The following is a 15,621-nucleotide window of genomic DNA, read 5'->3' as shown; positions in this document are numbered from 1 at the left end:
CAAATTTCCGATATGGATGAATATAAAGACGAACTTTGAAGTATACTAGTACTAGTGTAAACGACACTTTAATACGTACATTACGCGCACTCGATCGTATTTCGTGACATGACTGGCACGCGCTGGCCCATAAAAAATATAGGTCGGGGCCATAGAGATGTATGCTAATTACGTTTATTAGTATATTTATTAGTTTATTAGTATAGTCACGTATTATATTGTATTACCGGACACTATTATGATTCCGGACGCGCATATTAGTACTGCGTTCTAAAACAAATTCGTACCGTAAGACTTCCGCAATTCAATTTCACAGAGCAATACATAGAACAAGATTGCAAAAACAAGGCGAAAAATCAAACTTTTACCTAATTATCTCTAAAAATGACAGAAAATGCTTAAAATATCATATAACATAGTTTTGTATTAACAATTGATATATTTTCTAACGGAAATATGGGCCTGATTTGCCGAATTTCAATCTCGTCCACTCCTTCGATCGAATGATGAGATGTGGTGTATTGTGGGTGATCGTCGACGGCTAGTTCTCAAGGTACCCGTGCGCGAGGTTTACCGTGAGTAGAGCTGTCGATCGGCAGCGCATCGATAGAACTTGATGAGCGTCACGATACGAACGCGAGCATATTATTATTGGAAAGTGCCATGGAACATGCAGCTAACATTAAAAAGACAAAATAAAATAAGTTATCAAACACGAATTTATTACCAACATCTGCTCAGATTCGATATAAAAGAGCAAATAATACTTAGAATTTACTCATGATATGATATAAGAAGAAAAAATCACAAAAATTTGTTCTAACATCATTATAATCAAATTCAAGGATATCTTTACCCGTACGGCGCGCGTCCGGAATCATGATGTAATTTGTCGCGCACGAAAATAATTGTTTTTCGTGGAGGGGTATGCGGCAAGTGCGATGCAAAGAAAATGGTTGGTAAATATAAAATAATTTTATCATATTCATAATTTTCATAATATTTGGAATAGCAAGTGTTAATTTTTCTTGATTGTATTTCCTCTAGTTGTCATTTTTAAAGCACTGAAATAAAGGTGTCCGGCAATAGGATACACTGCCATATATATATATCTCTATGGTCGGGGCGCATATCGGACGGGACTAGACGTAGACATGGACTAGTCTCCCCCGCTCCCCCATAAGTAGTTCGGGTCACGCGCGCGTAGATCGCAGCCAAAGCTTCGCAGCATAAGTTTTGTCGCATACACGCGCAGCATATGCATGGCATGCACCATGTATTGTACCACAGCTGAGTATACATTACAACAGCACTAGCACTCTAGCAGCAAATACCGACCGGCGCCGGACGGCCGGGTATCGGCAGATATGATGCCATGTTATAAAATAGCTGTATTATTTCAAGCATCGCGATTGGTCAATACGCGTCACATGACATCCAACTTTTTTTGTGCACTGCACGGTAGTGCAAAAGGTGTGCAACGAAAATTGACATTGCACGCTCGAGCAAACCAGTGCGGTAAAGTCCAACAAAACTGTACTGTAACTTTTAAAAAAATTGTTTCTGTGTTGCTATTTTATAAAACAAATAATGCACTTGCTCTGTCGTGCGTAAAAGTAAATGCAGAGAAAGCTCGGTTTCTTCAGATGGAGCACACTGGGCACTCGCCGCAAGCGGCTCGTGCACAGTGCGACTCCTATCTAAAGAAACCTCGCGTGCTCTGCATTTCCACTAACGCACTCGGCTGCATGCATTATTTGTATACTAGTGACTGCGATAACCAGCGCTGACATTGACTTTGTCTTTGTCTTTTTTTATGTCTTCGGTCTTTCAATTTAAAGCTAGGCCCCGTATGGGTACTAGTATTCAACCCGGCATAATTCAAAGATTTTGACATATTCCCCAAAATGTTTAGAAATAGGGAGTTTATCTTAATTTCACATCTTTGTTATTTCCAGGGTAATCTGTTGTCGATATTTTCTTTGTCAATCTGTCGACTGTGTGCGCGGAGGATCGAATCGTGCGGCGATGGCCTTTTGCACTGAATGGTACTAGTATTCAACCTAGTGAGGATTGATAGCAAATCTCAAAAGGGTTAAAATTGCTAAATTAGATCTAGATCTATGTAAATCTCTGGCTTTGATTAATTCCCTGTTTGGTCTCATCTCAAATGGTCTAGTCCATAGTCGGATGGGACAAGGGCAGATTGAGAGATAGGGCCATCTTTATTCGCTAGGTTGAATACTAGTGCCGACGGGTTGAATACTAGTACCAAAATCCGTCGCCGTATGGTTCGATCGCCCGCGCACGCGGTCGACTGGTTGAAGAAAAAAATAACGGAAAAAGAATAACCAGCATTTGCTCTTGGAAGTGGGACGGGTCTGGAATTCGGGTAGATTCTATATTTCTATATATTTGAGGAAACTCTCCAAACGGGTTGAATACTAGTGCCCTTATGTATGTAGACCATACTAGGTCTAGGCCTTAGGCTATGCATGAATTGATCTGAGCTTACTGCGGCAGCCCGAACACTGTGTCGAGGTCCCCGGGGCAAAGACTGAGCCTGATCGAATGAGAACGATACAGCACGACAATCGACATGCATGAGCCATGATTCATGGTGAACGTTACTCCCTGAGTCCCTCGATCGTTGACGTTAGACAGTTGAGTTGCTAACTTTAAACCGAGAGAGTATGAGCTTCGACATCGTCTTCATATCATTTGTTACTGCCATCCTGTTTAGGAATGCCGGACCAGCAGGTGAGACCATAATTCTGTAACAAAATTAGATCTAACTAAGACTAAGTTAGGCCTTAGCCTTAGGCTTAGCTAGGCAAGATCTAACCCAGAGTTAACCCAGAGAGCTCCGGGCGGGAGCCCAGAAGCTTACCGTGTATTTTACCATTGTCACTAGGGTGATTTATGACTAAATATTTCTCCAAATGAATTGTGAAAACAGAAAGTATACAATTAGGCTAGGCCTACCACGATTATATGGATGAAGGTCTAACGAGTGGCAGATTCCTGACATCTGGGCACAGTCTGGAACCTCAAAAAAACGAAAAGTTCTCTCCTTCTACCCCGTCTCGATCGGCCATTTTTGTTAAAAATCGTAACAAAATGGCCGATCGAGACTGGGTAGAAGGAGAGAACTTTTCGTTTTTTTGAGGTTCCAGACTGTGCCCAGATGTCAGGAATCTGCCACTCGTTAGACCTTCATCCATATAATCGTGGTAATTGTATACTTTCCGTTTTCACAATTCATTTGGAGAAATATTTAGACCATAAATCACCCTAGTCCGGTGACAATGGTAAAATACACGGTAAGCTTCTGGGCTCCCGCCCGCTGCGCGGGCGGGAGCTCTCTGGGTTAACCCAGAGTCAGAGATCCTGACCCTGCCCCTGGCATTCCCAATCCCAGGCCAGGCCCAGGGCCACGTACCTCGGGCGAAGTACGTGTTGGTTCGGTTACAGCCCGATAGACCGCGGGTCCGATAGTCCGCGGGTCCGATAGACCGCGGGTCCGATAGACCGCGGGTCCGATAGACCGCGGGTCCGATAGACCGCTGGTCCGATAGACCGCGGGTCCGATAGTCCGCGGTGTGTGTAAAATTATGATCAGGATATAGTGAGATCCAATGTCATCAAGAGGTAAAACGGTCAATGATACGAGTCCATGGGGTTCTATAACGATGACCGAATGGACAATCGCCCCCTGACAACTACTTCAAGGAAAATATTATCCCCATATTTTTATCGTCGGGGACTGTTACCCCCCCCCCGGAAATTTACCCTCTAGACGCCAATTACCCCTACGGAGCCTTTCAAATGCCACTGACTTGACGACTGGCGAGATACTTTATCTTGCCATATCGACTAAATAAGCTTATTATGTCGGCATGGCGAGATACCTGCCAAGTCCACATATAAAAAGTTATACGTCAACATGGTGAGATATTTCATCTTGCCAAGTTGACTTGTAACAAGTTATATGTCAACATGGCGATATATCGGGATTCTGGCCGGGACTTGTACACTTCAGATCTCGCCATGTCGACATATCGACTTGACAAGATAGAATATATCGCCATGTCGAAATAATAAGCTTATTAATATTAATTATACATGGCAAGATAAAGTATCACGTCACGTCGATGGCATTTTAAAGGCTCCGTACTAAGGGTAATTATCCGGGGTAATTGTCTCGAGGGTAAATTTCTGGGGGTAACAGTCCCCGGCGGTAAAAATATGGGGATCATATTTTCCTTGAAGTAGTTGTCAGTGGATGATTGCCCTAATTTGGTTATTGTTATAGAACCCAGGCGCGGATCCAGGATTTGGTGAGAAGGGGGGCCCAAATTTGACCTGATTCTTGGTGCCCATGTGTACTTTTCGAAAAATTGCGCCCACTCCCTTCCAGCCAGGCTAACTTAAGTGCCTTAAATGGATTTTGAATTATCTTATAATCACATTTTAAAAAGGCAATTAAAGACCACTCTTTTAATGTGTTCTTTAAAAAAAATCCATGAATATAATAATGAAATATCAATGGGAGCGCGAAGCGCGAGCGATTTGGGGGGGTTCAATTTGGTTCAACTTCTCACGAGAGTAGGCCCTACTAGAATATTGTGTGAACGGGAGCTGTAGTTTCTTTGCTAGTTGTTTTAGAATAGCCTTCAATAATATTAATGATAGCTTCTTGGGAATAATGCAATCTCGAAGCAATCGACTCATTTTCCTCATTAGTGGCGTATTTATTCAGCATGGGTGCACGAGGGGGGGGTCTTGTTGAACTTTTGTAGAGGGCACCAAGATAACAAAAATCAATAAAATGGGGGGGGGGGTAGAAGTTAAAGGATATCTGAGATTTTATTTCAAAAAACACATTGAGGTATTTCACAAGGCCTAAATATTAGTCCAGGATAGAAGGGGTCGAACCTTGTTTTTTTATGGTTTCTTGTCAATTCGAGGGTGCTGATTCCGAATCTGAATGATGCCACTCGTGTAACCTTGAGCATTTTCTACAAATTGGCAAAATCCAATATGGCCGCCAAAATATTCAAATTACCCATGAAAATCATAAAATTGTCCACACATTGGCTATAAAGTACATGCAATTGTGCTGCCGGAGTGAAATAATATCTGAAAAAATGATTTTTGTCAAAATATTTATTTTCCTGATATCAAAATGGCCGCCATCATAGACCCCTGTACAATATGAATGGGGAAAATAAATTTTTACAAAATTGAGCACTGAAATGCAAGTAATTGTGATCTATGAGTGAAGCAATGTCTGAAAACATGATTGCTAACGATATATATCATTTTTTATGTCAGTTATGTGATAAATCCTGTATTTTGATACTCAAAATGGCCTCCAAAAGCCCTAAAACTATTATGTACAATGTGAATGGTGACACAAAAAAATCACAAGAGTGAGCACTAAAATGCAATTTGTGAAGATAAACGAGTGGAATACTGACTAAAAACATTATTGTTAACGAAATTTATTATTTAACATGCCATGTATATGATAAACCCTGTATTTTGATATTTAATATGGCCGCCAAAGGCCCTAAAATTATGATCTACGATGTGAGAGAGGACAAAAACAATCACAAGGTGAGCACTAAAACGTATTTTTTGTGGTAAATTAGTGGAATGCTGTCTTCAAATATAATTTGCAACGAAATATATTATTCGGGTTTCATATTTGTGTTAAATATTGTATTTTGACTTTCAAAATGGCCGCCAAAAGACATTGACTGTATTATGTACAATCGATCTGGGAAACCAATTTTCACAGGAGTCGGCACCATAACATGCATATAATTGTGATTTAAGAGTTAATATTGTCTGAAAACATAATTTCTAACAAGATATATCATTCATTCTGCCAGGTAGGTGATAAATAATGTATTTTGAAAGTCAAAATGGCCGCTACAGGCCCTAGCGGTAGGCCTATTATGTACTTTGTGAATGGGAACATATAATTTTAACAGAATTTGGCTTTGTTTGATTTTGATTGTTCCGCTGAACTGAGTTGGCTCACTCACCAATACATATAGTAAAATGTAAGAAATTGTTGAATAAATCCCCAGAAACGACAGATATTCCTGTCTAGTCTAGATCTAACTTAAGTACTTAACCCAGGGAGCTCCGGCCCGCTTACCGTGTATTTGACCATACTCACGGGACTAGCGTGATTTATGGTGGCAGTTTCCTGACATCGAGGCACACACTGGAACTTCAAAAAACCGAAAAGTTATCTCCTGCTACCCCCGTCTCGATCGGCCATTTTTGTTATGAATCGTAACAAAATGGCCGATCGAGACTGGGGTAGAAGGAGAGAACTTTTTTGGTTTTTTGAAGTTCCAGTGTGTGCCTCGATGTCAGGAAACTGCCACTCGTTAGACCTTCATCCATATAATCGCGGTAAGTGCATAATTTCTGTTTTCACAATTCATTTGGAGAAATATTTAGACCATAAATCACGCTAGTCCTGTGAGTATGGTCAAATACACGGTAAGCCCCTGGGCTCCGGCCCGCGCAGCGGGCCGGAGCTCCCTGGGTTAGATCTAACTTAGACTCTAAACTAGGCCCTAGTACAGGTAGACTCTAGATCTAAGACTAAGTAGACTATCTAGATCTAACAACAGTTAGGCCTAGATCTAACTTTTTAGTTAGATCTAGGCCTAAGTCATATGTAAGTGCTAACTTTTTTTATAGATCTTAGCCTAGTCTAGATCTATACTTATAGGGTCTAGGCCTAGAATGGATTTATATCTAATGTTAGACCCTAGCCTAGTCTAGATCTAGTCCTAGAGAGTGACTAGAGACTAGTACTAGTAGCCTAGGCTAGGGCCTAGGACTAGATCTAGATCTTATTTGAAAAAGAATTAAAGTTCTTAGAGAGGGGTCTTGATCTAGGCCCTAACGTTAGTTCTAGATCTAGACTAGAAACGTTAGATCTAGTATGATTTATTAAATGTTAGACCTAATTTATTTAGGGTCGAGATTTAGGCCTACATGTAGATCTAGATGATAGATAATAAAAAGGTAGATTACAAAGGTATTCTAACAGTAACCTGCGCGCCCCCCTCCAGTGAGTCCAGACCACAATTTTTTGGGGGCGGGGAGCTAGGGGTGGTAGGTCTTTTGAGAAAGGCAATTTGAAAAAGAATTGAAGATCTTAGAGAGGGGTCTTGATCTAGGCCCTAACGTTGGTTCTAGATCTAGACTAGAAATGTTTTCAGTTCTGATTATCAAAATTTTTAGCTTGTGATTTGTGCTTGCATTATTTGATTGATATTTATCCTCTTAATCATTAGCTGCAAATAGTCCTATAATGGTCCCTTTTCTGGTCAGTTTATCAAAAATTTAGAGTGAAAAACGCATTTTGATCATGATTGTAAAAATTGACAAGAATGTTTGATTTCAGGTTTGAATATCCAAAAATTTGAGCTCACACCTCGTGCTCGCATAATTTATAGGTTTTATGATATGTATGAGTAAAGTAAAGATGTACTTTTCTTTAAACTTCACTTTTTAGCTAGGATTACCACCTAAAAAAAACCTGACAATTAATATTCAGCTTTTAGCAGCCAATCGCGGAAAATGTGAGTTAAAATATCTTTAGGCCCCCCCCCCATTGGCAGAAGCTGGATCCACCCCTGGTGGAGTTGGTAATTTTTGTCTCTTTTCACCCAAAAGCATCCCCCCCCCTCTTGAAAAAAGCTGGAGACGGCACTGCAAAATAGTTATGACATTTAAAGATTTGCATTAGAAATATTGGTGTTGTCGCATCTGAACCATCGTATCGGCCAATTTTGGTCAAAAAATTGATTTTGATAATTTTACAGAAAATGAAAGTATACTCCAAGTCCTATTTTATACATAATTAAATTTCCAGGTAGCAAATTTATATGTGGGGATTTTCACGGTGAAGCCATACAAATTTTTTATAAAATGCACAAATCCCATAGGAAACGTGTACTGTAGCAACAAAAGCTGCCCGCACTTAATATGCAAATGCAAGGTCAGTCAAACCGTTGTATCTGCACTGCATTGACTGAAATCGCAGTCAGGGTTGTTGTACCCCTATGGCATTTTTGTACAGAGATATCTAAACCGCTCAAACCAAAGTAACAAGCATGTAGCTGTTTTGCAATATTTTCTCTGATTCTTGGTTTTGTGTAAAAGTAAAGATACCAATGTCAAGCCTTTGTTTTAAGGCTGGGGAACAAATACGGAAAATAAAGTAAACTTTAATTAAGTCAATTTTCTCTGAAATGGGTTTGCACTGTGTGATATGACGGTTTGGTTGACAGCCAACGATATCTTCATGAATATTAATTGAGCAAATTTATGATATCATTTCTCTACTCGTTTTTTTGTATTTTATGTTAGACCTCTATATGAAATTACTTTTATTAAAATTTTGTCCTTCAAGAATTAAATATATATATGGGATTGACAACTGATTTAATGCATTCATTGCTGCAACTTATTTCATTATAAAGGAGAGGTATCATACACACATGCATAAAAATATGAAATAATTATGATTTCATGTAAAAATAATATAAGAAAAGGGGAAGTGGGGACATGACATCATCAGTCCACCTGATGAAAATTCATGACTACAAGCATAACTGTTCACAAAATATTTCTTTCTAACTTTTTTCAGCATTTTGCTCAGTGAATTTAATTTTATTCATTTAGATACAATTATTTTCATTTCTTAGTACCCCTTTAACTCTAACTAGTTAGGTGGGCAGTTTAGTGCTCACTGATTCATTCTCAAGCATGAATCGATCTATATAGTTTTCCAACTTTTTTATGTCATTTGAAAATTTGAGTTTATTGGCTTTCCATATGAATTATAAGCCTATTCCCCATGCCGTAGTAATATATTCTTTAGTGGGCAGCCATTTAAAGGTGTAGAGGTACAACGCTGTTAGATCTTTTTTTCATGTTTACCATTAGGCCTTTGTAATTGCTTAATTTGCCATTTGATATAGTATAAATGTTACTCTTCTTCATGGAAAAGAAAATTAAATTGCAGAGATATCAGTGGAGAATCCAGCTATTTGTATTCTGACAAGTAGCAAACCCAGCCACATTTCTTGAATTAAAACCTAGAAATTTTTAATCTTTTAAAATAAAACCATAATCTTGCTAGATTTTATACCTTGTATTTATTTACCTTGAAAGTAGACAAAGTAATACATCACTTATTTCCCCCTCTGCACCCTAAAGTTGATAAAGTAGATAGATATAGATCTTCAAGTAAGATTTGATGTTTAAAATGTTTGCTGATTCTCTTTGCATTTATTCTTTGTCTGTGCATTTGTGTCAGAGTATGGCTGTGAAAGGGAATGGATCTATGATTCGGCTAACGGACGTTGCTACTTCTTTAATTCAGAATTCCTAACTTGGGTCCAAGCCAGGGATGCGTGCATAAGTCTAGATGCTAATTTGACCAGCATACACAGTGCAGAGGAAGATGCATTCATAATGGGTAAGGTTTGGCTCAGAATTGAAAAACCCCACTTCACACTTCACAGTGGCCTGCCCCAAAGGTGCTCTAAATCATGTTATTGTCTTTTCATAAATATTCTCAACAACATGATTTTGATCAGTTCCAAAACTCAGCCAAAAAACTTTTGCATCAAAATGGTAATTAATGTATTTTGGTTTAAGAAATATTTTACAGAATTATTATTGCGAACTTTATGAAAGCTGAAAAGATTGCACTTAAATAACTACATAAGATGAGATGGCTATCACAAAAAAAGTCAAGATGTTGTCTGTGATCTTGTCAAATTATATCAGGGAGAGAAGACAAGGTCTTGGATCTTAGAAGAATGGGCTAGGAGTCAAGATCATTAATCTTGTCAGCTTATTATTATTGAAGTATTTTGAAAAATCAAAGTTCTATCTCCAATTATCTTCAAAGAAGATTTATCGGTAGATATGTTGACATTAAAAGAAAATATAGCTTTTGAGACTTTATTATTTCTTATTTTGTTGTGCTTTCCATTTATATTAATTTTCCTATCCTTTCTAAGACAGAAATAATAGTCTATTCCAATATTCTCATTTTGTTCAGTTTACCTACTTTTTTTCTTGCAGGACTATTTGTCTGTATATTATTATGTTGTCACTAGTATTTTTCTATTTACTTTAAACCAATTGCTCTTTTTAGTTCTCTTATAGTTTAATGAATGTAGACAGTAGAGTTCTGAAACAGGAGCTTTTTTCATCCGAGTGATCATATGTATGACCATAAATGTGTATATTAAAGGAGATTGGTTTGGATCAAAACACTTTTAATTCAGGCATTGCTGCTTTGAGAAAAATGTATCTTTATCTTTATAAAGAAGAATAATCATTCTTTCAGTAATAATGTGTTTGCATTTATTCGAAACATTTGTTATGTATGTGAAGGTGAAACTATCGATATAAAACATGCTATAAAAATGATTTTTTTCTCCTGGCAAAACTTATTATTTTACACTATAAATCATTTTGTTTGAGCCCAAATGATGTTAACGTCATGAGCAGAGGATCTATGCTTTTTAAAAGAAGATGTGGTTTAATGGGGTCAAGAACACCTTTTCATCTGTAGACCAGCAGATTCATCAACTTGAAAAGAATGTTGCACTCAGACTCTGATTGGTCAAGGACACTACACACCCACCCAAATTCTGATTTGAGGCATCTATTGGGGCCTGATATTATTTGTCTTTAGGATTTCGTTAAATCCTTTGAGAAAGAAAGTCTCACAATTCCCAAGAATTTGTTGGGAGGACAATTCAGTCACAAAAGCTACATTTTGACAAATCTTGCTGATCTGCTCATTAGCATAGAGGCCTGCAATCTGACTAAAGACACCTTTTATTCTTGCATTCATGAGTCAATATCAGAGTCGATAATTTATTTTGGCAAAAAGAAGCTGCTGAAAACTGCTTATCTAATAAAAGAGAGCCAATGGAGTAAATTAAAAAGTCAAAAGGGGCCTAAGCTTTCGATCCTAGCAGAATCTTCGTCGGAGGCAAAATGACAAACATATAAAGTTATATGTTTGTCATTTTGCCTTCCGCCGAAGAATCTGCTAGGATCGAAACCTTAGGCCCCTTTTGACTTTTTGATAATTTTTTGTTAATAAGTTGTCCTACTTTGAAAAAAAAAAACAGCACTGCTTCTTATGCCAAAAGATGTGTTGTGTCGTGTCATGTTATGTTACCATTTTCCAAAGCTTCCTCCCCCATCTTTGTCCTGGGTTTTTGTAAACTGCTCCATGTTTTTTTTACCACACAAAAATGATCATCATTCCCAGAATCCCAGTCAGAGATGCGGCCATCTTGCTGCATCTGAATGGGATACCCTATATTTGAACTTTATTTATTACTTGACATTTAAAGTGAACAAGCCTGGGGGCTGTTTCATTAAGCTGTTCATAAGTTAATATTGATTTTAAGAACGACTGGTGAACCTTTCTTACACGTCAAACAATCGCCAATGGTGTATACAATTTACCAGAAAGGATCACCAGTCAATCTTAAAGTCACTCCTAACCTACGAACAGCTTTATATAGTATGATATTGATTTTATGATCTTTTTCAGGATTTATAACAAACTATGTGTGGATTGGGGCAACCGACTTGGAGAATGAAGGAGTATTGAAATTTACTGATGGAACTCCTATGGATTTTGAATTCCTTGGCAATACATCATGTAAATATTGTAAAAACTGTTTCTGTCTAGATTTGGCAGCCATGAGGTGGGAGGTCACATCTAGACCATTATCAAACATAAATAATAACTAATAACCATTGAAGGGATCAACTTCATACTTCATAGAGTGATGATGAATTTGAGGATCTTATCAGATTTTGCAGTTACAAGTTCATTAAATCATTATTAAAAGTTTGATGGGTAGTATGTTTGGTCTGGCATTGACAGAATTGTAAGTGAGAACTATATAGAAAACTGAAGAACTATTTGAGGGAACTACTTCAATCTATATTCGTGTACATGCGTATTAGAGTGATGATGATCGTAATATCAGATTTTGTGGTTACAAATTCATTAAGTCATTAAAAAAAAAGAAGTTGGGTGGGTAGTACTGTATAAGCTGTAATTTTCGCGGGGGTTTTATTTTCGCGGATTTCGCGAATTGCCGATCGGCCGCGAATTTAACAACACGCGAAAATATTGACACAATTGTTAGTCAGTGCCAATGTCCCCAACAGCAAAGTTTTGCTATTGAAAACATACTGTATACTAAGAAAATGGAGATATGCACCTCTATATGTACAAAAAATAAGGCTTAGAAAGTACAATTAGTGATTCAAAAAGTTAGCTAGAATTTCACTTTTTTTAATTTCTCAAACAAAATCAGAGCCTAAAGTATTTTCTAACATTATATTATCAATATCTATACACTCATTGTAATATTAAAATGTATTTTCCATGAAATAATTTGATATTTTTGTCATCTGATTGACTATATTACACACGTATTGGCAGCTATTTGCATACTCATTAATATTCATAAGTCTGTTCACAAAATTCCACATTTTTGAACTTTTACCAACTTTTTGAAAAATTAATAGAACAAAACACAAATTCTAAAGATTGCTTAACCCTATAAATTACAGATCAAACTGTGGCATGATGAATTTTCAGATCTAAAGGTAAAAAAAATTGAAATTTAAACCACCTTTTTCCACAGTTTGTAACTGTTTTTACAGGGACATATTTATGTATAAAAGACACATCAGCATGGAAACTTCGAGGAGAAGTGATTTGCACGTGATTAGCACTAGTTTTGCTTCTTTTAAATGCTGTGGAAATGTTGTCTACATCTTCCGATCGCGAATTTAACAACCCGCGAAAATGTCGGGACCCCCGCGATTCGCGAAAAATTCTGTACGCGAAAATAACAGCTTCTACAGTATATGTTTGGTCTGGCAATGATGGAGGGTATCACGTGAAATTCTGTCAAAAATGTAATGATATAATTCAATAATGTATTGAAAAGATTATAACTTGAGTATTGAAAGGAGTAGTTTCTAAATATCTGTGTTTTGATGATGGTCCCCTTTTTTCTATTGGCAGCTGATGCAGAAGGATGGCTGCATCCAAAACGCGATTGTGTTGCTAAAAGACACATAAATAGCTACTGGTACTATTACTTCTGTACTCGCACACATTTTTTTCGAAGTGTCTGCAAAAAACGTCATGAACTTATTACCACTACTTTTCCTGCCACCACTACCATTCCTGCCACCACTACTATTCTTGCCACCACTACCATTCCTGCCCCCACTACTATTCTTGCCACCACTACTATTCTTGCCACCACTACCATTCCTGCCACCACTACTATTCTTGCCACCACTACTATTCTTGCCACCACTACTATTCCTGCTACCACTACTATTCCTGCCACCACTACTATTCCTGCTACCACTACTATTCCTGCTACCACTACTATTCAAGCCACCACTACTATTCCTTCCACCACTACTTTGCCTGCCACCACTACTATTCCTGCTACCACTACTATTCCTGCTACCACTACTATTCAAGCCACCACTACTATTCAAGCCACCACTACTTTGCCTGCCACCACTACTATTCCTGCTACCACTACTATGCCTGCCACCACTTCTATTCCAGTAGCCACTGCTATTCCTCCCACCACAATAGAAGGGACGAGTATTACAGCTGTTATTCCTGATATTACTTCTTTTGCTACTGGTAGAACAAGCAGCTTCAGTGATATAATACAAATTGAATTTCTGCTTTTTCCAAGTGTCGGTGAGAACTTTGACTTTCTTAACATACAAAGAAGTTTGCCTGATAATTGTTAATACAGTGTATCCCATGAAACACAAAATTCAGAATTATTGACGTCTTATAGCTTACATCACAATTACAGTTATGTTTCATAAACCACTTGATGATTTTAAAGCTGAGATCTTCATTTGTAATTTGATGAAATTTATAGTTCTAAACTCCTGGTTTTATGCAGAAAAAGATGAGTCCAGGGAAAAAACTTATGAATGGGTACTGAAAAGTAATTTGATTAGCAATATTTGAATTAGAAAAATGAATATAAATGCATTTCTGGAAAATTCAATTTTTGTCTCGCCTGCGTAGCAGAGCAAGACGATAGGCGCCACTTTTCCGACGGCAACGGCATTGTCAACATTGATATCTTAACCAACTTAAACCAAGGTTAAGTTTTTTAAATGTCATGACTTAGAAAGTAAAGGGACCTAGTTAATGAAACTATAACTTAAGAGTAATCAAGTATTACCTAACATCCTGTCCGAGTTTCAGATCAAATAGTTTAGGTCAAAGGGTCAATGAACTTAAAGACCATGTTGTTGGAATCAATATCGAAATCTTAACCAAGGTTAAGTTTTTGAAATATTGCCTTGAAAGTTTATAAATCTAGTTCATGCAACTTAAACATAAGAGTAAACAAGTATCACTAAACATCCTATGTAAGTTTCAGGTCACATGACCAAAGTCAAGGGTCATTTCAATCGGGTCAACAAACTTTTGACATGTTAGGGGGTATTTGTTGAATTACCATCATAACTTCGAAAGTTTGCAGATCTAGTTCATGAAACATGGAAATAATGGTAATCATAGGCGGATCCAGCTTTTGGCAAAAGGGGGGCGCACTGCCGAGCGGCGCACATATCTTTGCACTTCACCGGCGCCATAAAAGAAAATGTTGAAAAAGGGGTAAAGTCTGACCCTGTCAAATGCTCTTTTCAAAATGTAGGATTTCCAGTCATGCCAAACCATTTCGCATGACCACACGCAGATAATATTTCCGGGGGGGCAAGACTCGAAAATTTGGTGCACATCTCACATTCGCACATTTTTCATAGTTTTCATGAAATGTTAAAGAAAAAAATTGTTTTTCACAACAGCAGATCGCGAATGTGCCCCCCCCCCCTTCCCCCTTGCTGCGTACGACCATTCCCTGAAGTCCACCTAAACATATCTCATTATAACAGAAAATATACATCAATTTGAACATATAATCTAAAATATATATAGAGAGAGATTGAAAAACTTATTAAAGAAGGAAACAAGCAAAAAGTAACACAAATTATGCATGTTATGTGCCATTTCAAAATCTCATGTATTAACCCTTTTATTGCGATGAGGCCAATACTTTTGTATATTGTGGCGTAACCGGGTCCTGTCGGGGTAGCGTTCTGCCGTCTCGCAGTCTCCAGAACCCGGTCCACGCTTCTCCTCACTTTTATATCTCTTTTTTTGGGCAGGTTCGCTCACAAAAGTCTATTGTGCAACGTGGTACACTCTCTCACTCCTCTGAAATACACCAAATCACACTGTTTGTAGTAACTCATGAGGAGGATACATATCTCACTACACAGATAATGCGAGTGCCGAGGGCGAGCTGAAATTTCTTTATATTCTGACCAGAAAGCTTGATATTCTATGCATTTTTGGTACCAATGATTAAGATGGGTATCTAAAAAAAAAAAAATAGATGCGAGTGCGAAACGCGAGCTTAAAATTTTGATATTTCGATCTGAAAAAATGACAGTTTAATGGAC

General features: G+C 37.8%; 1 protein-coding gene across 10 annotated transcripts in view; it reads left to right on the top strand.

Annotated features, from left to right (window-relative positions):
• The first annotated feature begins 1,860 nt into the window (after positions 1 to 1,860).
• The window catches only part of LOC129278010 (sperm receptor for egg jelly-like), a 37,331-nt gene continuing 23,570 nt past the window's right edge, over positions 1,861 to 15,621 (top strand). For 3 of the 10 annotated variants that reach the window (XM_064095118.1, XM_064095117.1, XM_064095115.1), the window contains exons 1-2: positions 1,865 to 2,760; positions 9,362 to 9,523. In XM_064095118.1, coding sequence (XP_063951188.1) covers positions 2,694 to 2,760; positions 9,362 to 9,523 — 229 coding nt within the window. In that variant the 5' untranslated portion in view covers positions 1,865 to 2,693. Of the gene's footprint in view, positions 2,761 to 9,361; positions 9,524 to 11,632; positions 11,744 to 13,129; positions 13,835 to 15,621 lie in introns of all 10 variants that reach the window. The other 7 variants (XM_064095109.1, XM_064095108.1, XM_064095110.1 and 4 more) reach the window with 6 other exon arrangements.

This window comes from Lytechinus pictus, chromosome 2 (genome assembly GCF_037042905.1).
Source record: "Lytechinus pictus isolate F3 Inbred chromosome 2, Lp3.0, whole genome shotgun sequence".
NCBI lineage: Eukaryota > Metazoa > Echinodermata > Echinoidea > Temnopleuroida > Toxopneustidae > Lytechinus > Lytechinus pictus.
This window is presented reverse-complemented; position numbering and strand designations above follow the sequence as displayed.